Consider the following 27842-nt stretch of genomic DNA (forward strand, 5'->3'; position numbering starts at 1 on the left):
CTTATTACACACACACTCTGCTTATTACACACACACTCTGCTTATTACACACACACACTCTGCTTATTACACACACACACACTCTGCTTATTACACACACTCTGCTTATTACACACACTCTGCTTATTACACACACTGTGCTTATTACACACACTCTGCTTATTACACACTGCTTATTACACACACTCTGCTTATTACACACACTCTGCTTATTACACACACTCTGCTTATTACACACACACTGCTTATTACACACACTGTGCTTATTACACACACTGTGCTTATTACACACACACTCTGCTTATTACACACACTCTGCTTATTACACACACTGTGCTTATTACACACACACTCTGCTTATTACACACACACTGCTTATTACACACACTGTGCTTATTACACACACTGTGCTTATTACACACACACTCTGCTTATTACACACACTCTGCTTATTACACACACTGTGCTTATTACACACACACTCTGCTTATTACACACACACTCTGCTTATTACACACACTGTGCTTATTACACACACACTCTGCTTATTACACACACTCTGCTTATTACACACACACTCTGCTTATTACACACACTCTGCTTATTACACACACTCTGCTTATTACACACACTCTGCTTATTACACACACTGTGCTTATTACACACACACACTCTGCTTATTACACACACACTCTGCTTATTACACACACTCTGCTTATTACACACACTCTGCTTATTACACACACTCTGCTTATTACACACACTCTGCTTATTACACACACTCTGCTTATTACACACACACACTGCTTATTACACACACTCTGCTTGCTTATTACACACACTCTGCTTACACACTCTGCTTATTACACACACTCTGCTTATTACACACACACTCTGCTTATTACACACACTCTGCTTATTACACACACTCTGCTTATTACACACACTGTGCTTATTACACACACTCTGCTTATTACACACACACTCTGCTTATTACACACACACTCTGCTTATTACACACACACTCTGCTTATTACACACACTCTGCTTATTACACACACACTCTGCTTATTACACACACTCTGCTTATTACACACACTCTGCTTATTACACACACACTCTGCTTATTACACACACTCTGCTTATTACACACACTCTCTGCTTATTACACACACTCTGCTTATTACACACACTCTGCTTATTACACACACACTCTGCTTATTACACACACTCTGCTTATTACACACACTCTGCTTATTACACACACACACTGCTTATTACACACACTCTGCTTATTACACACACTCTGCTTATTACACACACACACTGCTTATTACACACACACTCTGCTTATTACACACACTCTGCTTATTACACACACTCTGCTTATTACACACACACACTCTGCTTATTACACACACTCTGCTTATTACACACACTCTGCTTATTACACACACACACACACACACACACACTGCTTATTACACACACACACTGCTTATTACACACACTCTGCTTATTACACACACTGTGCTTATTACACACACACACTCTGCTTATTACACACACACTCTGCTTATTACACACACTCTGCTTATTACACACACTCTGCTTATTACACACACACTGCTTATTACACACACTGTGCTTATTACACACACTGTGCTTATTACACACACACTCTGCTTATTACACACACTCTGCTTATTACACACACTGTGCTTATTACACACACACTCTGCTTATTACACACACACTGCTTATTACACACACTGTGCTTATTACACACACTGTGCTTATTACACACACACTCTGCTTATTACACACACTCTGCTTATTACACACACTGTGCTTATTACACACACTGTGCTTATTACACACACACTCTGCTTATTACACACACTGTGCTTATTACACACACACACTCTGCTTATTACACACACACTGCTTATTACACACACTCTGCTTATTACACACACACTCTGCTTATTACACACACTCTGCTTATTACACACACTCTGCTTATTACACACACTCTGCTTATTACACACACTGTGCTTATTACACACACACACTCTGCTTATTACACACACACTCTGCTTATTACACACACTCTGCTTATTACACACACTCTGCTTATTACACACACTCTGCTTATTACACACACTCTGCTTATTACACACACTCTGCTTATTACACACACACACTGCTTATTACACACACTCTGCTTGCTTATTACACACACTCTGCTTACACACTCTGCTTATTACACACACTCTGCTTATTACACACACACTCTGCTTATTACACACACTCTGCTTATTACACACACTCTGCTTATTACACACACTCTGCTTATTACACACACTGTGCTTATTACACACACTCTGCTTATTACACACACACTCTGCTTATTACACACACACTCTGCTTATTACACACACACTCTGCTTATTACACACACTCTGCTTATTACACACACACTCTGCTTATTACACACACTCTGCTTATTACACACACTCTACTTATTACACACACACTCTGCTTATTACACACACTCTGCTTATTACACACACTCTCTGCTTATTACACACACTCTGCTTATTACACACACTCTGCTTATTACACACACTCTGCTTATTACACACACACTCTGCTTATTACACACACTCTGCTTATTACACACACACTCTGCTTATTACACACACTCTGCTTATTACACACACTCTGCTTATTACACACACACACTGCTTATTACACACACTCTGCTTATTACACACACTCTGCTTATTACACACACACACTGCTTATTACACACACACTCTGCTTATTACACACACTCTGCTTATTACACACACTCTGCTTATTACACACACACACTCTGCTTATTACACACACTCTGCTTATTACACACACTCTGCTTATTACACACACACACACACACACACACACACACTGCTTATTACACACACACACTGCTTATTACACACATAGGGATGCGCACCTGCACACGAACTAGCCAAATATAAAAAATAAAAGGATTACAATGTAAAAGATTAATATTGTGTACATAAAGATATGGTGAAACCGGCTTGTCCCGTAGATGGTCTGAGCTTTAACCTCTATCACACACACACACACACACACACACACACACACACACACACACACAGCTTTAACCTTGCACACGAGCAGATCCGTTTCCTCGCTATAGAAGCGTTCAGTATTTCCTCCATTGTAAACAGTGAATCTGCCATGACACGAGCGCAACTGGCTTTTAAAGGGAATGTGAGTTGAGACTCTGATTGGTTTATTGCACGTCACGCCCAAAACACACCCATTACTCATAATGAGAATAGAGACAAGCCTTTTAGACCATGCGCCGGGAGCGCCGACCATTTTTCCCGTCGTTAAACTAGTAAAAGTGGATTCAGACACGCTTTAAGTGCACTTGAGCCTTAGCTTTAGACCATGAGATCGTGATAATAGGGCCCTTTATCTCACTGTAGAGCTGTTCATAGAAGTCCCTTTCTTCTGCTATAATGTCGTATATAAAGACACTCAGGCCGTTGATGCATGTTTCCTCTCTGACTTGTGTTCAGTATTCATCTAAAAAACAAACCCTGCAGGAATCCTTCATTTCGGTGGGAAATGAGCGGCCTTGCCTTCGGCTGGTGCAATAACACTCAGCCCTGATGGATCAATAGTTTGCAAATCCCGAGAAAGTCGATTATTTGTGAGGAGGAGCTATTTTGGGGCGAGAGGAACACAAAGAGTCATTGCAGAGATAATGTCATGTCAGCCTTATCCAGGGGGAGTCATGCGTGTGTGTGTGTGTGTGTGTGTGTGTGTGTGTGTGTGTGTGTGTGTGTGTGTGTGTGTGTGTGTGTGTGTGTGTGTGTGTGTGTGTGAGAGAGAGAGAGAGACAGAGAGGAGAGACTGGTAAACAATCTTAAACCGGGCCTCTTCTGCTGGGAAACTCAACATGGAGCCTGGAAAATGGAAAGTTATTTTGTTGCTGGAGGCTAAAAAAATGAGAAGTAAAGCGATGAGCATCTGCTAAATCATGAAAGGGAGACGCTAGGTTTTGTATTTTCTGTAAAATGTGAAGTTGTTTTGGGGTTTATGGAGTTTGAGGGCTGAGAAGAACTTGTGCGCAGTTGTCTTTGCTTTTGGAAAAATTCCTCTGACGATATGCTATTCTAAGGCCACGTTTAACCCTTTAACTCACTGTCACTCTTTTTATTTATTTATTTTTTTCATACCACATTTTAGTTATTCAAAAAGTGTCATGTGGTCAAGTGTCAAGATCAGTTCAAGTTGCTTTCCACCACAGTTTCCGCCACAGAATAAAACATTTTAAAAGATAATTGCGACTTTTTATCTCACAATTGCGAGTTGTGTTACAATTGTGTTATAAACTCACTTGCAATTCAGACTTTATTTCTCAGAATTGTGTGTTATAAAGTCAGAAAAGTCAAAATTGCAAGTGAGTTTATAACACAATTGCGACTATAGGGATGGCTCGATACCACAATTTTGGTTTTGGTACGATACCAGAACCTAATACCTCGGTATCGATACTAAATCGATACCACAGGTGACAAATAACCGGCCTCAAAATTTAAGTGAATTGAAACTATTTTATTAAAAAACACTGCTTGAAACTCTGCAGTACCGAATATGCAAACAAAAAGTATCAAAATGTAAAAAATTAAAAATAAATAAAAAAAAAACAGTCAGGGAACATACAGTAGCCTAGGTTAAATTTTGATTTTGGAAAGAAAAGAAAAAACCTGAAATGATACAATTAAAATAGGTTAATATCTATAATAATAAATTAATATAGAATAATAATAGAATAATGAAATGACATGTTAACCATTAGCTGTCAACAGAGAATTATCAACATTTATAGCATTTATTCATCTTGGTTTGAGTACTGTTTGGGTTCATATTAGTTTAATGCATTGCATAAAGTAGGCTAATGTTAACATGCTAAACATGTATTAGTATATTTAAATAATAATTACTGATTGATCTAGATTAATACATGTTATAATACTGTTAGGTCAGGTTACCTAATGAATGTTGACAAATGTAGCTTAATTGTAAAGTGTTATTCTAACATTCATATTAGTAATATCCATATTACTACTATTACTCTTTCTCTCTCGGCTGATTCCTAGGGGTCGCCACACTAGCAATTTTACTAGCACTAATACTAAAATGAATATTACTAATCTCTTTATTCATTCAAATTCAATTAATATATGATTGTTTGAATGTGCAAAAATTATGAGACCTAAACTTCATTGGTTCTAGCGTGTCATGCAAGCACATTTGAGCTTTCGTGTTTACCGTATCATATTTAATTGATAAGCTCTTATGTATGTGCGCTGATCAGTGTTGTGAATAGAAGTCTAAATTAAATCAGTTGAATGATGCTCACCTGTCGATCTCTGAACTCTTTGAACAAGTCAGGATGAGCAAGTGACAAGTGCTTAGCCAGACTGTGTTGCCTCCCGTGGCTAATTTAAAGCAGCGTTTGTAGAGTGGTGCATTGAGGTCTGTTGCTTCACCTTTCTCATTACTTTTGTAAGCAAAGTAATGCTATATTTCACTCCTACTGCTCTCTTTATTTATTAATTTCGGGCGTGTAGAATCATAGACAGTATGTGTAGAATGAGCTTCATCTGTTTGATCCATCGTGTTCCTCCGTTGTCACGTTTGCCGGTTTTGCGTGACCCGCGTCAGTTTGGGTAGCGCACTGCCGCCTAGCGGTGAACTTCGAAACAGCAGCGCATCAAATACCGAATTGAGCAAAATTATGATATTGTACCGTTTGAAATATAATATATACCGGTATTTTTGCAGTACCGGTATACCGCGCATCCCTATGCGACTATATCACTCAATTCTGACTTTATGCTTTGCAATTGCGACTTTATATCATGTAACTCAGAAAAGTCAGAAGTGCGAGATGAAGAAGAAACTCGCTATTGTGAGAAAAAATGTCGCAATTACCTTTTTATTTTTTATCCTGTGGCGGAAACAAGCTTCTAGTTATAGCAGAGCAAACATTGAAAGAGTCAGTGGTCTGGATCACACAGTGCATCATGACTGATTGTTAGTGAAGCGAATGCTGTATTAGCTTCAGTGGAGGACGTGACGTGTGTAACGCGGGTTTGGGACGTTCCTCTCGCTCTCAGGTGTTCCCTCTAACCTGGGCAAATCAATGTGTTCAGCTCCACAGTGCTCTTCTTCACATTACCCAAATTACCTCTTCTCATTTGAAAGAATTACACCCACCTGCATCTGTCAGGAAACCACTCAAACTGCACGTTTGTTCCGGAGAGCAGAATGCAGATGGACACCAGCATTCAGATGTTTTTCTGAAGCACTGGAGCATCAGCTTGCTGTGTTTAGACTGTTCCATCAAACTAACACCAACACCAATGTAGAGGTGATATGACTGATCTGGGGTGAGTTTCCCAAAAGCATCGTTAGCCAACTATGGTCCCAACAAGTTCTGTCGTTATCAGCAGCTCAACGAGTCTGTGTTTCCCGAAACCATCGTTCTAACGAACATTCGCAAACATCATCGCAGAGTTGTGTGTGTGTGTGTAACGACAGATCTCGATCTGGGCCAAAACATCTAGGACTAATTCGATCTCAAACTGATTCATTAAAAGTAGTTATTAGTCCTCCACCTGTGTGACATCATTAACCAACGTGGTTGAATGACCAATATGGTTTCGGGAAACAGTCGTGACTAGCAAGTGGATTTCTTCAACGATGCATCGTACTGTGATAGTGAAGCAGCGAGTTACAGCGTTTTACCAGAAACACACCCCAGAACCCCACACTACTGTTGACCCGGGGTCGGACGGAGACATTTGCCTTGTCTGGGCTGTTCTTGTTTGCACACACAACTGTCCGTCAAATGTTTGTGGATTCAAATTTTTTAAATATCATCCACAAATCATTGTCATGGAAAACAATATTGCCACCAAAAATCCTTTTAAAGTGGCATTTCCTTTCTAAAGAGCATATGCTTGAAGCTTAAATCATTCCTGTCTCTCTAACATCAACAAACTGAATTGAACAAATAATGGCAGGTTCCTGAACACAACCACAGCCCGCAATTGTCAGCCAAACTGAAAGTCCTGCCCCCAGATTGACACCATTGGTTGAGTCATGATTAAAGGGGTGGTTGATTATGATTTTTTTTTTTTTTTTACTTTAGTTAGTGTGTAATGTTGCTGTTTGAGCATAAACAACATCTGCAAAGTTACGACGCTCAAAGTCCAAAGCAAAGGGAGATATTTAAATCACTTTTTAAGGACTACAACAAACGGCTGGTAGAGACTACACCACATTCCTCCCGGGTTAGTGACATCACCAACCCTAACATTTACATAAACCCCGCCCCCTGAACACGCTTTATAGATTATCAAGACAGAATATGCTAATCAATGACTAGAAGATAACCACACATCAGCTTCATAAACTCATCAACTAACCGTTCAGAAATGTCCTGTTGCTTCTACATGTTGTCACTTCTTCTTGAGTCTCTCCATCATTGTCTGACTCCGGTTTGAACATAAAAGGCTAAAAGTTTTTGAAATTTTCAGTGCATGTGTGTGTGAGTGCAAGCTGTTGAAGCTCCGCCCCCCGTGCCGGGAGCAGCAGCTCATTTGCATTTAAAGGAACAGACACAAAAACGGTGCGTTTTTGTTCACCCTCAAAAAGTGACAACTTTTACATACTATATAAAAATATCTGTGGGGTATTTTGAGCTAAAACTTCACACACACACTCTGGGGACATCAGAGACTTATTTTACATCTTGTGAAAAGGGCATTATACCACCCCTTTAAACAAGCCAATCAATTAGAGACACAGTGTTACACTTTGCAGGAAATTAACCAATGAATGCTTTACTAATTATCACTCTGAATATTAAAGTGAAACATGACAAGAAAGTATTTTAACATCCAAATAAATATATATATATATATATATATATATATATATATATATATATATATATATATATATATATATATCAAAGGCAGATACAAACAAGTTTTTGAGTTGTTTAACAATCAGAAATATGAATACAATAATAAAATATAATTAAAGCTGCAAGCAGCGATGAAAGGGCCCTCGCACCCGTGCCATCGTCACTCGGTGGCTTTAGGAAGACAGAGCATGGTTGGGCAATGTGCATTTAAGGAGGTATAGTAGTTGCTAGCATGTTTAGTATGTTTCTAGCATGCTTAGTACACAATAGTTATGTGGTTAGTTCTGCATTACTGTTTTAACCATGTCAGTTTTTGTTGCCAGTAGGTGGGGCTATGTCTATATCTGAATATCGCTATGTAGATGTGTTCAGTGCAGGACTTTTATTAAACGTGTGAAGTTTGGGGCAGATTGGACATTGTATGCTTGAGTTACAGCAAATTCCTATTTAATTGCAGTAATAGCATGCTTTAGCACTTAGCTAAGTGTTTGCTAGCATGTTTTAGCATGTTTCTAGTATGTTGTTAGCATGTTTAGCACTTGCTGGCACTTTTTTATATGTTATCAGGAGTTCACAACAGGGTTAAACATGCCACTTCCTGTTGCCAGCAGGTGGCGCTATGACTGTAACTGAATATGTGCATGGTCATGAGTTCAGGACAAAACGCTTATCAAAAGTGTGAAGTTTGGCGCAGATTGGACATTGCCTTCTTGAGTAACGACAACATCCTGTTTCATTGAATTAGCATGCTTTAGCACTTAGCTAAGTATTGCTAGCATGTTTTAACATGTTTCTAGCATGTTTATAAGACAATGGCATTTTTAACATGTTGCTAGAACGGCATCAACGTGTTAAACATGACACTTCCTGTTACCAGTAGGTGGCGCTATTACTATAACTGAATATTCTCATGTAGATGTGTTCAGGCCATGACTCTTATCAAACGTGTGAAGTTTCGGGCAGATTGGACATTCCGTGCCTGAGTTACAGCCAATTCCTATTTAATTGCAGTAATAGCGAGCTTTAGCACTTAGCTAAGTGTTTGCTAGCATGTTTTAGCATGTTTCTAGTATGTTGTTAGCATGTTTAGCACTTGCTGGCACTTTTTTATATGTTATCAGGAGTTCACAACAGGGTTAAACATGCCACTTCCTGTTGCCAGCAGGTGGCGCTATGACTGTAACTGAATATGTGCATGGTCATGAGTTCAGGACAAAACGCTTATCAAAAGTGTGAAGTTTGGCGCAGATTGGACATTGCCTTCTTGAGTAACAACAACATCCTGTTTCATTGAATTAGCATGCTTTAGCACTTAGCTAAGTATTGCTAGCATGTTTTAACATGTTTCTAGCATGTTTATAAGTCAATGGCATTTTTAACATGTTGCTAGAACGGCATTAACGTGTTAAACACTAGGTGGCGCTATTACTATAACTGAATATTATCATGTAGATGTGTTCAGGCCTTGACTCTTATCAAACGTGTGAAGTTTGGGGCAGATTGGACATTCCGTGCCTGAGTTACAGCAAATTCCTATTTAATTGCAGTAATAGCATGCTTTAGCACTTAGTTAAGTGTTTGCTAGCATGTTTTAGCTTCTAGTATGTTGTTAGCATGTTTAGCACTTGCTGGCACTTTTTTATATGTTATCAGGAGTCCACAACAGTGTTTAACATGTCACTTCCTGTTGCCAGCAGGTGGCGCTATAAATGTAACTGAATATGAGCATGGTCATGTGTTCAGGACAGAACGCTTATCAAAAGTGTGAAGTTTGGCGCAGATTGGACATTGCCTTCTTGAGTAACAACAACATCCTGTTTCATTGAATTAGCATGCTTTAGCACTTAGCTAAGTATTGCTAGCATGTTTTAACATGTTTCTAGCATTTTTAGAACTCAATGGCATTTTTAACATGTTGCTAGAACAGCATCAACGTGTTAAACATGTCACTTCCTGTTGCCAGTAGGTGGCGCTATTACAATAACTGAATTTGAGCATGGACATGTGTTCAGGCCATGATTCTTATCAAACGTGTGAAGTTTGGGGCAGATTGGACATTCCATGCCTGAGTTACAGCAAATTCCTATTCAATTGCAGTAATAGCATGCTTTAACACTTAGCTAAGTGTTTGCTAGCATGTTTTAGCATGTTTCTAGTATGTTGTTAGCATGTTTAGCACTTGCTGGCACTTTTTTATATGTTATTAGGAGTCCACAACAGTGTTAAACATGTCACTTCCTGTTGCCAGCAGGTGGCGCTATGACTATAAATGAATATGAGCATGGTCATGTGTTCAGGACAGAATGCTTATCAAACGTGTGAAGTTTGGGGCAGATTGGACATTCCATGCCTGAGTTACAGCAACTTCCTGTTTCATGGCGAAACATCGAAATTTGTCAGGCCGCCGAGGACCCGCCCTTCGACGAAAACTCAAGATCTTCGCAATTTAACGTCGCAAAGGCCTTAAGATTATACTCACCAAATTTGAAGATGATCAGATTAAAACTGTAGGAGGAGTTCGTTAAAGTACGAGGCCTGAAAATGGCAAAAACTGCACAAAAATCTGAGAGGAAGTTCAAAATGGCTGACTTCCTGTTGTGTTTAGGGCTATGCTCCAAGAGACTTTTTTGTAGGTATTAGGTGATTACATGTATGTACCGAATTTCGTGCACGTACGTGGAACGTTGCGGGAGGCGCACTCCGTTGAACTTTTATAGGTGGCGCTATCGAGCCATTTTGCCCCGTCCAATTCTGAAACCTTTATCAGATGTAAATTTTCGCCAGTTCTGACGCGTGTGCAAAGTTTTGTGAGTTTTCGAGCATGTTTAGGCCCTCAAAAATGCAATTAAATGCGGAGAAGAATAATAATAATAACAAGCAGCGATGAAAGGGCCCTCGCACCCGTGCCATCGTCACTCGTTGGCTTTAGGAAGACAGAGCATGGTTGGGCAATGTGCATTTAAGGAGGTATACAGTATATAGTAGTTGCTAGCATGTTTAGTATGTTTTTAGCATGCTTAGTACACAATAGGTATGTGGTTAGTACTGCATTACTGTGTTAACCAGTTCAGTTTCTGTTGGCAGTAGGTGGGGTTATATATCTGAATATTGCTTTGTAGATGTGTTCAGTGCAGGACTTTTATCAAGTATGTGAAGTTTGGGGCAGATTGGATATTGTATGTTTGAGTTACAGCAAATTCATATTTAATTGTAGTAATAGTATGGTTTAGTACTTATAGTGTTTACTAGTATGTTTTAGCATGTTTCTAGTATGTTGGTAGGATGTTAAGCACCTACTGGCATTTTTTTTTATATGTTATTAGGAGTCCACAACAGTGTTTAACATGTCACTTCCTGTTGCCAGCAGGTGGCGCATTGACTGTAACTGAATATGAGCATTGTCATGTGTTCAAGACAGAACGCTTATCAAAAGTGTGAAGTTTGGCGCAGATTGGACATTGCCTTCTTGAGTAACAACAACATCCTGTTTCATTATATTAGCATGCTTTAGCACTTAGCTTAGTATTGCTAGCATGTTTTAACATGTTTCTAGCATGTTTAGAAGTCAATGGTATTTTTAACATGTTGCTAGAACGGCATCAACGTGTTAAACATGACACTTCCTGTTACCAGTAGGTGGCACTATTACTATAACTGAATATTCTCATGTAGATGTGTTCAGGCCATGACTCTTATCAAACGTGTGAAGTTTGGGGCAGACTGGACATTCCGTGCCTGTGTTACAGCAAATTCCTATTTAATTGCAGTATTAGCATGCTTTAGCACTAAGCTAAGTGTTTGCTAGCATTTTTTAACATGTTTCTAGTATGTTGTTAGCATGTTTAGCACATGCTGGAACTTTTTTATATGTTATTAGGAGTCCACAACAGTGTTTAACATGTCACTTCCTGTTGCCAGCAGGTGGCGCTATGACTGTAACTGAATATGAGCATGGTCATGTGTTCAGGACAGAACGCTTATCAAAAGAGTGAAGTTTGGCGCAGATTGGACATTGCCTTCTTGAGTAACAACAACATCCTGTTTCATTGAATTAACATGCTTTAGCACTTAGCTAAGTTTTGCTAGCATGTTTTAACATGTTTCTAGCATGTTTAGAAGTCAATGGCATTTTTAACATGTTGCTAGAACGGCATCAACGTGTTAAACATGACACTTCCTGTTACCAGTAGGTGGCGCTATTACTATAACTGAATATTCTCATGTAGATGTGTTCAGGCCATGACTCTTATCAAACGTGTGAAGTTTGGGGCAGACTGGACATTCCGTGCCTGTGTTTCAGCAAATTCCTATTTAATTGCAGTATTAGCATGCTTAAGCACTAAGCTAAGTGTTTGCTAGCATGTTTTAACATGTTTCTAGTATGTTGTTAGCATGTTTAGCACATGCTGGAACTTTTTTATATGTTATTAGGAGTCCACAACAGTGTTTAACATGTCACTTCCTGTTGCCAGCAGGTGGCGCTATGACTGTAACTGAATATGAGCATGGTCATGTGTCCAGGACAGAACGCTTATCAAAAGTGTGAAGTTTGGCGCAGATTGGACATTGCCTTCTTGAGTAACAACAACATCCTGTTTCATTGAATTAGCATGCTTTAGCACTTAGCTAAGTATTGCTAGCATGTTTTAACATGTTTCTAGCATGTTTAGAAGTCAATGGCATTTTTAACATGTTGCTAGAATGGCATCAACGTGTTAAACATGACACTTCCTGTTACCAGTAGGTGGCGCTATTACTATAACTGAATATTCTCATGTAGATGTGTTCAGGACAGAACGATTATCAAAAGTGTGAAGTTTGGGGCAGATTGGACATTCCATGCCTGAGTTACAGCAAATTCCTATTTAATTGCAAAAATAGCATGCTTTAGCACTTAGCTAAGAGTTTGCTAGCATGTTTTAGCATGCTTCTAGTATGTTGTTAGCATGTTTAGCACTTGCTGGCACTTTTTTATATGTTATTAGGAGTCCATAACAGTGTTAAACATGTCACTTCCTGTTGCCAGCAGGTGGCGCTATGACTATAACTGAATATGAGCATGGTCATGTGTTCAGGACAGAACGCTTATCAAACGTGTGAAGTTCGGGGCAGATTGGACATTCCATGCCTGAGTTACAGCAACTTCCTGTTTCATGGCGAAACATCGAAATTTGTCAGGCCGCCGAGGACCCGCCCTTCGACGAAAACTCAAGATCTTCGCAATTTAACGTCGCAAAGGCCTTAAGATTACACTCACCAAATTTGAAGATGATCAGATTAAAACTGTAGGAGGAGTTCGTTAAAGTACGAGGCATGAAAATGGCAAAAACTGCACAAAAATCTGAGAGGAAGTTCAAAATGGCTGACTTCCTGTTGTGTTTAGGGCTATGCTCCAAGAGACTTTTTTGTAGGTATTAGGTGATTACATGTATGTACCGAATTTCGTGCACGTACGTGGAACGTTGCGGGAGGCGCACTCCGTTGAACTTTTATAGGTGGCGCTATCGAGCCATTTTGCCCCGTCCAATTCTGAAACCTATATCAGATGTAAATTTTCGCCAGTTCTGACGCGTGTGCAAAGTTTTGTGAGTTTTCGAGCATGTTTAGGCCCTCAAAAATGCAATTAAATGCGGAGAAGAATAATAATAATAAACAGAGCAATTCCAAGAGGGTCCTCACACCATCGGTGCTCGGGCCCTAATAAAAAAGTGCCCCATAATGTAAATGCATAAGCTAACTCCACTACTGGACCAAATGTAAATTTGTATAAAAAATGTGTGTATCAAATGTTATTATATTATAAATTATATTTATAGTTTGATTCATACTGTACCTTAAATTTCAGTTAAAATAGTCAATGTTTAATTGTCTTTTGAAAATAAGCATGATATTTTCTATAATGTATAATTTTTTTTTTCCTTTTTATGCCTTTATATCTTTATCCAGACATCCCAACTGTCCCGGAAGTTCCGGGAGTCTCCCTCATATTGATAGTGGCTCCTTGACGCCCACAAATGAGATCCAATCTCCCGGAATCGCGCACTAGACTAGAGAGTGACTGCGCGCGCATGTGTGTGTGTGTGTGTGTGTGTGACTATAAATGGAGCGCGTGTGAGAGCAAACCGTCCTTATAGCTGTGTGTTGCCGCTTACTAGACCGATCACCCCCGGGGGCGACACCAAGTATTACAGGAATTCCCCTCCCCACCTCCAAAATAATGATTGACGTGACGTTGGCATATTAGTATTAGTGGAACAAACTTTCGCGCCCATAAATATATGTGTAGCTATATCTATGTTTCGCCCCGATGGGTAGCAGGCTAGTGTGGGCAATAAATAAATTGTGCAATGCAAAACAGGCTCATTGCAGCCACTAATGCAGGGATAAATAGACCCATGTCTTGCCAAATGGATTTATCTTCTTTTCTTTTTTAACAGATTGCAAAGTGGCACTTTTATTTCTTTTCTATTTTTGAACTTGATACAAGCTTTGACACAGCTGCACTTTTATTTGATTTATTTTTGAACTTGCTGTTATTTGATGTAGATAGTTAGTTTGTATTTAGATATAACTTGTTACTATACTGATACTACTTGTTAATTCAATAAATTTGAACATTTTATTTCTTTAGCATGTTGGGGCGATGGGGGCAGGTGGGGCTTGTCCAAAGTGGGGAATTACCGAAAAAGTTTGAGAACCACTGACATAGAGCATGAAGACGAGACATGTTTCAAAGGTCATAGATGTTTTTCAAAGAACTTGTTCATGTCTATTAGACACATGAGGAAAGAACAAAGAAATGCCAGGTTCCCATTACTTCTCTTTCTTTGCACTGAGCAATTTACTAACACAAACATGTTTAGATTTGTGCATGACAGGGCAGCTCTTCTGAAAATGCTAAATGTACATTTATTATTTATTATTACATTAGTTTGTCTCTCTCTGTGCCCATTTTGATGAAGCTAAATTCTCAATAAAACTGATTTCATTGGTATATTTTACTGTTTCTGTTGTCAAACAACGGAATGAATATGAAATAGTGACCGAAACGCGACCCATTAAGACATAACCAGCTCTCCCTTCCAAGATGTTAATCTGCACAAAAATCCTGATAATCGAGCCGTCGTCTGATGACATCAAATACACATAAGATAAAGACAATATCTGTGCTGTGATTTCGGCTATACTTGCATGTCAAATTAGAGAAGCAACATAATATCTGTTTAACTGAATTAAAGCGCTGCTCCTCTCTGCAGCGTGAGATGCAGAGAGAGAGAGAGAGAGAGAGAGAGAGAGAGAGAGTGCTGGGAGAGCAGTACCGGTGATTCTCAGAAACTAAATAAGGTTTTGGCGCTTTTTTGAAGGGAAAAAAATCGCTAAAGGGTTCTGCAATGTCGCTAAGTTGGCAACACTGTGTATCTCCATTTCTCCAACTAGGGGTTGGGCCATGGGTCAAACAGAAAATACGCGCTGCGTTAATCGTGCGTTAAAAAAAATGCTGCCGTTAATATGATTTTGCGTTAACGCGTTATTAACGCGCTAACTTTGAGAGCACTAAATATAATATAATATAAAGCCAGTATGTGTTCTGCACATCAAGCCAAAATACTATTTAAAACAAAATTGTTTCTTTTATTTAGTTTTTCTATGTGGAGTGTTATTTGCTTTTAGACAAACTAATAAATGAATGACCAATTGAAGAAAATCACTTTTTGTCATTGTGGATGGTAATGATGGTAATGATGTCCTTGTGTCTTGCAGAGGTGGTTCAGCTCAGTCTAGCGGATGAGAAGCGTCTGAGCGTCACAACGGTGACCGTCGGCCTGAGCGCTGTGCTGTCCTGTGCCATCCAGGGCACCCTGAGACCACCCATCATCTGGAAGAGGAACGGCATCATCCTCAACTTCCTGGATCTAGAGGATATCAATGTGAGTGCTTCCGTATCAAACTGTTGAACATCCCCATTATTGTCCAAGAATAAATGCAGTTCATTAAGAACTCTCCTGTGACAACATGCCCCAATAGCGCTTTAAAAGAGTCACATCACAATTGGAACATTCTAATAAATATCATATTATAGGTTATTTAAAGCTAAATGTAAAGAGTTAAACAGTGATGAGCTAAATAGTGGTATAAAACAACATTTAAAAGCTGACTACAGTACGTTTACATGTGCACCAATAATCTGATTATGTCCAATAATCAGAGTAAAGGCTTAATCTCAGTAAGATTTCACCATTCTGATTATTCGCTAATAATCATGGTTATTTTATTCTCATATACCCTAGTGCACAGCACAGATGATGGACTCACATATAGGTGGTGTGTTACTGGTCAAGCTCTTCTAGCGCACACTGTTTTGTCCTCCAGTATCCACAGCCTCAGTCATTTTTCTGGTGACGCTCCTAAAAATGTCTACATTTCAATGCTTCTGACCATCAATATACCGCATTATATTCATGTCATGCAACGTTGTCAACATTAACTTGACAAGGTTTCTTCAGCAGCCCTAAAATGCACTTGCGCACTTTAGTCAAAGTGGAATAGACACCATTAAAGTGTTTACATGCCTTTTTGTTGTTATTAAAATCAGGTTAAGATTAATCACAATATTACCTGTCAGATTTTGGGTAAAGGACTCAAGATGCAACCAAACTAGACCGTAGTGCCGGCATCCGAACACTGCGCTCCACACACAAAACAACTCACGTGGACGGGAGAGCGTTCGTCCCATGAACCAGAACCCTGACAATTACCTAAATCACACTATAATCGCATTATGAGAGTGCATGTAGTCATAAAAAAATACCCTTTCAGTTAAAACTGTCTTTTGTTATGCTGTGTTGTTGACTCTTATCTAAATGCATGCTGAAATATGATGGTGTGGCAGACTAAATTCACAAACATTCGACATGAATAGTCACTGCTTGAGAAATACACGTTTGTGTAATTGAACTCAAAACCACAAAACACGATGACATCTTTCCGAACCCCCTTGCATGAAATATTGACCAGGGCCCGGTTCCCCAAAACGTTCTTATCGCTAAGTAGTTCTTAACCTATTCCTTAACCTCTCTCTTAACGTTATGGCACGATTCCCGACACGTCCGTACGCTAAGTACATCTTCTGTAAGTCACACTTTCGGAAGGTTGGTCTGGACCGCTCTTAGCTTTACCTTTATCACTGGTGCAGGTCTATATGAAAATAATTCTGAAGTTTTAATACACACAGACAGTTCATTTAGGCTAACTCAAGTGTTTTCATGCAAATAATAAAATTGTCAATTACACTGATTGTTGTTAGAATTTTAATTATATTATTATTATATATTATATTATTAATTTAATTAAAGAGCGCTTTTAAAGGCCAGTGAAAGCATAGGCTACTGTCAGTTAAGTCCTATTCGGATGCTAATTGTTTCTCATGGGCTCGTCCGGTATTTTAAACATTTACAGGGGTAAGTCTGTGATTTTAGTGCCGTCCGAATCCATAATATCAGTGTTTTTTCTCACCCAACCCGCGTAAAAATCCCTGGCCAAATTAGTAGGCCTACCTACTGTTTTTGACAAACAGGTCGTGTGTTGATTTAATTGCCGTCTGAATCCACATCTCTGAGTTTACAAGAAGAGATTCAAAATTCACTGTTTTAATCCTTTTTGATCACTGCCAAGCACCGTACGTAAGATGTACACTTTTATTACTGAAATGCTGGAAAGTATTTACAAGAACAATATTTCATCGCAGCTCCACCTCAGCGAACAAAAATGGGAAAGAGAAGAAAGCACGTAAACATTTTGAAATGGTTATTATGGCAGCAATATATGATACAATTTTTAAATATGTAGGCTATGCTATTATAGGCTATTATAGTTTGGATTATATTTTATAATATCCAATAGTCTTAATAAATGTAATTTCCACTATTTCTGAAGTGCTTCTTTTATAAAGAACACCACTTTCTAGCATATAACAGTGAACCAGCCCCTGCATGAGAGAATAACTGATTCTCGAGTCATCGATATCAGCAGATTCAGCACCTTCACGGACAGCACCGGGTAACGGCACAAGTAAGAAGGGATATCTTAAGCAGCTTTCTAAGGTATAGTTCGGGGAACACGCCTAGTAATGGTATACCTTACGAGTCTTCGTAGTGCGCTAAGAGACAACGTTATCGGGAAACCCGGCCCTGATCCTTTCTGGAAACCCTTTATAATGTCTTACGCTTGATGTGCAGTGAAGCTCACCTGTAGCACTTTTTACAACAGCATAACTTGGTTATACGCGTCCTTCGTGCAATGGCGTATTTTTACCGTATTTTGGATTAAAAGGGAATGTTGTGGTTCTGAGAACACCTTCTCAAGGTGAGAAACCATGCCGAGTTTCTCTCCTGATGTGAAATGATTTCATCCTCCTGTTAATTGGGCAGCTGCTGCATATCTGATAATCATCCAGAGCACGAGGCTCAGTCGGGGGCCGGTTGCATTGATTTTCACCAATTAATCAGTATGTTAGAGAATTGAAGCTCATGCCAAAACAAATTACAAATGTTAATGTTCATTATCAGGACACAAGCTCTGCATTCTGAGGCACACTTTCCGTTTGCAATTACTAAACACATTTGTGTTTCCTCCACTTCATTTTATCATAATGTAATTGTAAATAAGTTCTCAGGAGTCGTGCTGATTTCAAAGGACTGCAGGTTTTGAGACGCAGACATGCCCGGGGTGGGAACGGGTAGTGTTTAATGAGCTGTGTCCCGCTTGTGTTTAGCTCACCTGCGTTCCTGACAGCATGGGGTTGTGTTTCTGCGCTCACTCATTACAATACTCTAATTGCATGTTAATGAAGTGTTTGCTGAACGCTGCAACACTGACCCAGTCAACGACGACGCGCGGGTCAATGAGAGCGAGCGCCGGTGAAGAGTGAAGAGTGAGAGTCGGGACGCTGCGGAAGAAGACCATTGTGTTCTTTCCGTTAAACTGGGAAACTAAAGACAGTCAAACCAAAAATTACACCAAATATAATTTTTATATAGTTTTGACACTATAATACATTTATGTAAGTAATACCCAAAAAATTTTCATACAGTGAACACCAGTAAAGTGTATAAACATTTGGTACAAAAACTGATTGGGACACTTTGAGCTGATCATGTTTTGCTGAAGTGTTTTGTCTTTAATTGCTAATGCTCTTTTTACACACAGACTGAACACAATGAAGCATTGCTTGGTGATTGGTTGAGCTAAACTGGTATTATCTAATTGTGTAGTTAAATTTAAAGCAGCACTCAGTAGCTTCGGGACTTCTTCGCTGTATTCTCGCTTTTTGCTGGCAGGTTTCTCTCTAGAGCTCCCCCCACAGCTTCGGAATAGATATTTGACAACACTGTTGTAAAAACTCGTTGGTGATTCTCAGACACCAGAGGCTATAGATCAACGACATCAAAGCAGACGGGACATTCTTTAAAACGTCTTCTTCATTCGGGTTCGGACAGCGTGAGGGAGCGCAATAATGACAGCATTTTAGCAGATTTCTTTTGGCCGTAAAGCAATTGTTTACATCGCGAGACCTGATATCACGCGAGACTTCCTGACGCGGCGGCTGGCGGCCCGCCGGCTCAAAGTTGCAAGTGCGTATTTTCCACTCACGGGCACCAGGGGGGTGCGAAACGACCACCATTCAACCCGAAATAAGTAATATAACCATTCCAATGACTCCGAAGCTGTTCAGTTAAGGTAAAAAAAGTTACTTAGTTCACCTTTAACAGCTGACAGATATTCAACATAATTCATGTGTGAGACAGTCTAACAGAAGGACGGACAAAACCAGTCAAATATCTTGTTCTTGTCATATTTTATTACCATTCTCTAAACTATAGCGAATAAACTGTAATAATGTGAGAAATGTTGAAGGTGTGTGGTAGATTTTTCCCTAAACCTAACTACGTCCTGTAGTTGATCCTGAAAATGATCCTGAAAATTCAGCTTTGCATCACAGAAATAAATGATCATTTAAAGTATAATAAATTGAAAACCAATTATTTTAAATTGTAATAATATGTCACAATATTAAAAACAATTTCTGTATTTTTGATCAAATAAATGCAGGCTTGATGAGCAGAAGAAACTTCTTTCAAAAACATTAAAAATAGTAATGTGTCCAAACTTTTGGCCTGTACTGTGCATATATATATATATATATATATATATATATATATATATATACACATCCCTTCCAGACATCATATATGTATAGAAAATATATACTGTGTATGCCATATATTTAACAACTAGTTTCTGAAATACACACAGCATTCCACATGAAGCAGTGAGGATGTTTTCCAGGCGATGCTGTGTGATGTAAAGCTCAGCAACACAACAGTGACCCGGGAGTAAATGAACTGCTGAGAGTTCACACAGAAGAAGCTCTACCTGTTATAAAGGCCGAGGCAGTGTCGCGACCTCAATCCAGCCTCAGTCTGTCGTGTGGTCGGAAGTGAGGAGGAGCGTGATAATGCACCTCAGCCGCTCCAGAAACATTTAGTAGAGGAAATTGCCAATAAAAAGCTTATCTAATGTTTTATTCGTTTAAACAGTATCACACAGTTCCTCCAGTTCACCCCTTTACCGCTGTAGAGATAAATTGGCACAGTTGTGTGACGAACACTCGTCTCTGCTTCTAAATCTAATGGCAGCTAACATTTCCCAAGTGTTTTCCAATCATTTTAATTAGGGCTTTATTAACTGTAGTTTTGGTGCTGTTATTTCGGTTAATCCTCATCACAAGACATTATCTGACAATTGATTTATACATTTGAATGACAAACTCTTAATTACATTTCATGAGAAAGTGGCAGGCAACACCGTGATGGAAACCGCCACGACTCCTCCGTATGCAGAGTAATATCGGCCTTACGGCAGAGGTGAAGTATTATCAGTCACATAATCTATATTTAATAAAAAAAGTAATTAGTTTTTGTCGTTGGGTTTGCACAGCATCCGTGCCCTTGGACGAGAGTCACTCCTGCCCTCTTCATCCTCAAACTTTAGCACTTGAGAGGGAAAGTGGTGTTTTTCCAGGAGCTGATCATCCATCTCGCTGGATTAGTGACGACCTCCTAAACAAACAAATGGCAGTTTTGTTCCCTGTACGGCAGCCGAGCCCTTTCCGGTGCGCCCTATAAAGCTGCAGGTGCGTTAGGGTTTAAGAGCGAGCTTCCGTTTGTCCTTAAATCATTTACCCTCGGCAAACTCATATAACTACAAAACAGTTTAATGTTTTAATCCCCCTTGAGTCGGCCCAAAACCCCAGATGAGGGGACGCATCCTCACAAAACCACAACAGGCTTCATTAATCACGCTAATGCTGGCTATATTTTTAACCCTTACCATTTATCAGCCTGAGAGAGCATGACAGTGAGGAACAAACCCCTTCTCCCGCTCGCTCGTGGGACGCCACTGATTCATAGTCTTATTCATCCCATGCCTTCCTGTTGTTTTATTCTCCGTCTCTTTATTCCCGTTCGCTTAGGACTTTGGCGACGACGGCTCGCTCTACATTACGAAGGTGACTACGATTCACATGGGGAACTACAGCTGTCACGCAGACGGCTATGAGGATCTGTCCCAAACCCACGTGCTCCAGGTGAATGGTTAGTAGTAGAATCTTTCATATCTCACCTTTGCTTTTCATGAACTCTGTTTTAATGTCTGGAAAGGTCGTGAAATGGATGACTAAAGTTGTGTACAATTTTTTACGGTGTCCACTTTATTATACAGTCCTGTTCCCCCTATGCACATACTATGTACTAATTATAGTAATTACAATAACTGGGTAAAAACTTACCCTGAACCTAAGCTTAACCCATGTAGTTACCTTATATTAACCAGTCCTTTCTTAGGTATGTACACTGCAAGGACACATAAGTGCACATACTGTAAAATAAAGTGCAACCATAAATCACTATAGTAATTACAAAACCGATCTAAAGGTTAAGCGTGGCAGTAATGCCGTATGATGCACACTGCATTAAGGATACGTCCACATCTATCCAGATAGATTTGAAAACACATCTTTTCATGTGTTCATTTTCATCTTTCATCACGTTTACATCTGATCAGAATAAACTCCAGAACCTGAAACCAAGTTCCAGGAAAAGGCACTGCAGAACATTCATTTTATAGTAATAGAGAAACTATGTAAGGTAGTGGCCAAAAACTGATGTCTGGCCTGGGAAAATTTACATATTCACCTTTTTTTCAAATATATATATATATTATTTTTTATTTTTATTTTTTGTTGTAAGCATATTGCATATTTGTGCATGGAGTCAATTGTTTTATTTGTGATAATAACGCACTGAAACATACCAAATTGTCCAGAGAATTTTTGGTGGCCAGGCTGTCATACAAAGAAATTATGAACGCATAACTGATTATTTTTTGCATAGTAAAATAAAAGCTGTAGTTTGCCTTTTTTTTTATTTTTATATAATTTAGTCAGATAAATACCGTAACCAAGTTTAGTGCCTCATATCTGAGCCTGGTTTCTCCCAAGGTTTCTTTCTCCATTCTGTCACCTGATGGAGTTTGGGCTCCTTCCCACTGTCAGCTTTGGCTTTTGTCTTGTTTAGTTGGCTATAGAGAGATGGGGAAACTAGCACAGCATTTTAGAAAGGAAACCCTGCTTTAGTTACGGCAAGGAAAGAAGGTTTAGTGCAGTGGGTCTGAATACGATATATATGCGAACTATATATATATATACACTATCGTTCAAAAGTTTGGGGTCAGTAAGATTTTTTATGTTTTTAAAAGAAGTCTCTTCTGCTCACCAAGACTACATTTATTTGATAAAAAACAATAAAAAAAAAAACAGTAATATTGTGAAATATTATATTATAATATTAATTTATTCCTGTGATCAAAGCTGAATGTTCAGCATCATTACTCCAGTCTTCAGTGTCACATGATCCTTCAGAAATCATTCTGATATGATGATTTGATGCTCAAGAAACATTCATTATTATTATCAATGTTGAAAACTGTTGTGTACATTTTTTTTTTCACAATTCTTTGATGAATCGAAAGTTGAAAAGAACAGCATTTATTTAAAATAGAATATTTTCTAACATTATAAATGTCTTTACTGTCACTTTTGATCAGTTTAACTCATCCTTGATGAATAAAAGTATTGATTTATTTTATTTATTTCCCCCCAAAATAAAATTAAAATTCTTCCTGACCCCAAACTGTTGACCGGTAGTGTTTAATGTTACAAAAGCTTTAGATTTCAGATAAATGCTGTTCTTTTGAACTTTCTATTCATCAAAGCATCATGAAATAAAAATTAAAAAAACTGTTTTCAACACTGATGATAATCATAAATGTTTCTTGAGCATCAAATCATCATATTAGAATGATTTGTGAAGGATCATGTGACACTGAAGACTGGAGTAATGATGCTGAAAATTCAGCTTTGATCACAGGAATAAATTACATTTTAAAATATATTCACATAGAAAACTGCTGATTTACACTGGAATAATATTTCAAAATATTACTGTTTTTGTTTGTATTTTTAATCAAATAAATGTAGCCTTGGTGAGCAGAAGAGACTTCTTTCTTCTTTTAAAAACATAAAAAAATCATACTGACCCCAAACTTTTGAGCGCTAGTGTATGTGTTGGATTTCAAACCTTTTTTGAAATTGTGTTGATAAAGAAAATAGTTTTCATCTTTAGGTTGTTCAAACCTTTAATTACAAGGCATAATGTTTCATTGAGGGAGATGACGGGATATAAACAAACACTGTACTGAAACAAAGATAACAATCCTTTAATATATTTGTGAGAGAAAAATACTGGGAGAGTTTTCAATTAACGGGGACAATAAGCGTGATTGTTCTCCAGCTTGTTTTGTCAGTAGAGTCGCTCTAATTGAAGAGAGATACGGCTGAATGAAGAGCCTTGAGCGGGACGTGTGTTTGTTGCTCAATCCCACACCTCATCTCTCATTCCTGTCATTAAACCACCATTTCTGACTAACACAAAGCAGGGAATCCAAAATAAAGCAATTGTTCTGGAATTGAATGACTTTCTCTGTTGTTCACAGTCTCTCTCTCTTTTTTTGGTCTCTTTGTCCTTCTAGTGCCTCCAGTAATCCTGGTGTATCCGGAGACTCAGGCCCAGGAACCCGGTGTCGCTGCCAGCTTGCACTGCCATGCAGATGGTCTTCCAAACCCCAAACTCTCCTGGCTGAAGAACGGCCTGGACCTGCAGCCTCACGCATCCAAGCAGATCACGCTTCTCGGTACGAGCCTCAGCCCTTCCTCGGGGGGATCAGATAAAGACAGACAGCACTACAAAAAGTTCCACTACGATTTACTAACAAAATTTGGTGAAACCAAAAAAAAAAAAATTTTTTACACTTAGAAATATTGATTACATTTTTAAAGCAGTGAAATCAAATACATACACTGTATGAGTAAATGTAAGTAAAAAAATAAGTAGATCTGAGTAACTGCATCTGCTAACTCTCGCCAAAATGCAACCTAGGCTCTTTTTGTTAATCTACCCGAGACAAACTTTAGTTTAAACGCCACTTTTAAGTTTGACCGTATCTTCGTTTTAGGTTAAATGCCTTCTGAATGGGAGTGAATGGGAGTGAATGGGAGTGAATGGGAGTGAATGGGCCACGACTATGATAGCATCAAAAATCTCTATGTTTAAAACACTAATGCGGCTCGACACAACATGAAACTGTGCTGGAAGTGTCACCAGCGGATCTACACATGAACTCCAGCATTGAGAACAGTGTGTGTGTACACAGAGTTTACTAAAAAGAAAGATTTTGAACAACTGTGTTTCCGTCTGCCGGCATTTTGTCAGTCAAAAATAGTCGATCTCCGAATGCAACGTAACAGGGAGGAGAGTAAAGATGGAAAGCTCCTAAAGCTTAGTTCCATATAAATTCACGGATAATTTGTTGTTAGTGAAAATCAATATTGACCTTGTATTTGAAAAAGGATCCTCATATAAGAAACAATACTAAAATTCAGAGTCAGTTCATTCGCATTCGGAGATCGACTATTTTTGACTGTCAAAATGCCAGCGGACACATTTACTGTGAGTTGTTCAAAATCTTTCTCTTTAGTAAACTCTGTGTACACACACACTGTTCTCAATGCTGGAGTTCATGTGTAGAGCCGCTGGTGAGACTTCCAGCACAGTTTCATGTTGTGTCGAGCCGCATTAGTGTTTTAAACATAGTGATTATGATGCTATCATAGTCGTGCCCCATTCACTCCCATTCACAAGGCATTTAACCTAAAACGAAAATACGGTCAAACTTAAAAGTGGCGTTTCCATTCTAATTATGCTTTTAAACAAAAGTTTGCCTCGAGTAGATTAACAAAAAGACATTAGGTTGCATTTTGGCGAGAGTTACCCTTTAAGAAATAAAATTGAGTAGAAATAATTGGGGGAAAACATTAAAAATATATATATATTTATGAGTAATATTAACTTTTTTATTTTCTCTAAACCTTTATAAAATAGTATTCCATACAACCACCGGTATACATGACATTGGCCTTTATTGTCGTTTGTCGAACGTTACATCAATACAGCATATTATACACTGTATACAATATTGCCTACATTTAAACTCATGTAACAAACATTTTAGAAGTAAAAATGAAGTTTTCCACCGGATCAGCGCTGGTTCTCGTGCCGGAGACGGACTCGAACTTTGAACTTCAGACCACCGTCCTGCGTTTCACTCAGAGCCCAAAGATACTGCGACTCCATAACCTGCCAATAGACAAACTGTGCACAGTTATGGGGACATTTTACCTTCCACATTAGTTATATTCATTATCTTTAGGAATAAAGTTGTGTGTTTTATGCAAGCCATCAGGCATTTCAATCTGTAATATTACTGTGATATTAACTAAGCCACAGAATTAGCAGAGTGAGACAGACAGGTATAAACAGACTGATTGTAATGGACAGTATATGAAACGATGCATATGAAAAATATCCGGTAACACTTTCTATGAAGACCAAGCCCATATAGCCTCGTTTATAAGTATTACTATTCTATATTTATAAAGACTCATTAAGACCTATACTGCATTATAAGAACAGTTATAGTTTTATTTATATTATTTATATAGTGTGGGTGGTGGTGGCGCAATGGATAAGACACATGCCTTTGGTGTGAGAGACCCGGGTTCGAATCCACTGTGAGACACCAATGTGTCCCTGAGCAAGACACTTAACCCCTAGTTGCTCCAGAGGCGTGCGACCTCTGACATATATAGCAATTGTAAGTCGCTTTGGATAAAAGCGTCAGCTAAATGAATAAATATAAATATTTATATAATTCCTTATAAGTCATGCATTTGCTTTTTCAATGTGCATGCTCATAATCCACTATACACTGATTTATAAAAGATCAAATATGAAATAGACCCAGAGACACTTGTTTGCTGGACCAATTAGTTATCAATTATGCCTTTAATGGCTAATGTTTGCATTAGAGGTCATGCATGCTCATTTTGGTTTGACCTCCTCAGCCATATGCATGGTTTTGCTTATAGCAGTTTGGAATTATACGTTCATAAATAGTGTCGCAGTGTTTTGCTAGTATATAAGATTAAAAACAGATTTTTTTTATTTTTTTTCAACTGTTTGTATTAATGATTTCTGTTTTTTTCCCATTATTTTATTACAGGAATTATTGTTCTTTAGTTACATTTTACATTTAACTTTCTTAACATGTACTTTAGGAAAATTGCATCCTAGGTTTTCACTTTACTTAAAGCCATCAATGATGCAATTAAAGAGGTTAGTAGCTGTATTATTACAAACTGAACCATACGACTGAATAATTAATACTTATAAATCAGTGTATAATGGATTATGAGCATGCACATTGAAAAAGCAAATGCATGACTAAAAATAAGTAAAATGTAACTATAACTGTTCTTATAATGCAGTGTAGGTCTTAATGAGTCTTTATAAATATGTTTATAAAATAGTAATTTCTAGTCTTCATAGAAAGTGTTCCCAAACCTCCTCCACACGCAGTGGATTGCATCCGTGTGGGAGTGAACCTGCGGATCCCTGTAAGGACGACGATGATGATGATGATGATGAAGATGATAAAAACAGTCCATGGTTCCTCTTGTGAAGAGGTCTGTGGTCTCCAGCAGGAGTGCAGTATTGTTTAGAAGAGTAGCCTCTTATTAGACAGCACTTTATTGGTTGAGTCGGTCCATTACACCCTGTAATAGGCTGTGATTTGCATCAGATGTTTGTGCTGCTTAAGTTCTGTGTAAAAAAGACGAGAGCTTCAAGGTCTCATTTCCCTCATTTATTTGTTTCGGCTCCATCGTTTTTCCAGTGGTTCTGGTTATTTATTCGTTCTTCGGAGGTTTAATATAGCACAGAATGTTAGTGGAAGTGGTGTAGTTTAGATGAGCATTTGTGTTTCTCTGGCCATTCATTATCCTCTTGTGTTGCGAGTGTATTTCTGTCCGCTTTCATTTCCCTCTGCTTTCATGCACACATTAATATTTTATAAGCGCTCTTTTAAAGCTCTCCTGTTTCTGTTTGTGTCCACGGAAATATGTACAGCATCAAGATAAAAGATGATGAAAAATTCACTTTCACAGGATGACAAATAACAGGCCTAGCTCAGTGCGGAGACACCGTGTGTCGTTTTGTGTCCAATGATTATTTCTGGATTATTGCTATGTGGAGAGATGGATGGACGTGGAAGCGCACTGATGGCGACGTCAAAAAAACGA

The 27842-nt window shown here is 38.6% G+C and overlaps 1 protein-coding gene and 1 long non-coding RNA gene across 3 annotated transcripts in view; one reads left to right on the forward strand and one right to left on the reverse strand.

Moving 5' to 3' along the window:
- fstl4 (follistatin-like 4) overlaps positions 1 to 27842 on the forward strand; it is a 268104-nt gene that overhangs the window by 203003 nt on the left and 37259 nt on the right. For both annotated transcript variants that reach the window (XM_082141263.1, XM_082141264.1), the window contains exons 7-9: positions 15791 to 15957; positions 21561 to 21681; positions 24176 to 24337. In XM_082141263.1, coding sequence (XP_081997389.1) covers positions 15791 to 15957; positions 21561 to 21681; positions 24176 to 24337 — 450 coding nt within the window. The remainder of the gene's footprint in view (positions 1 to 15790; positions 15958 to 21560; positions 21682 to 24175; positions 24338 to 27842) is intronic.
- LOC309478004 overlaps positions 1 to 27842 on the reverse strand; it is a 244168-nt gene that overhangs the window by 127012 nt on the left and 89314 nt on the right. The gene's annotated exons all lie outside the window — the stretch shown is intronic.

Source organism: Leuciscus leuciscus (genome assembly GCF_965113295.1).
Source record: "Leuciscus leuciscus genome assembly, chromosome: 16".
Classification (NCBI taxonomy): domain Eukaryota; kingdom Metazoa; phylum Chordata; class Actinopteri; order Cypriniformes; family Leuciscidae; genus Leuciscus; species Leuciscus leuciscus.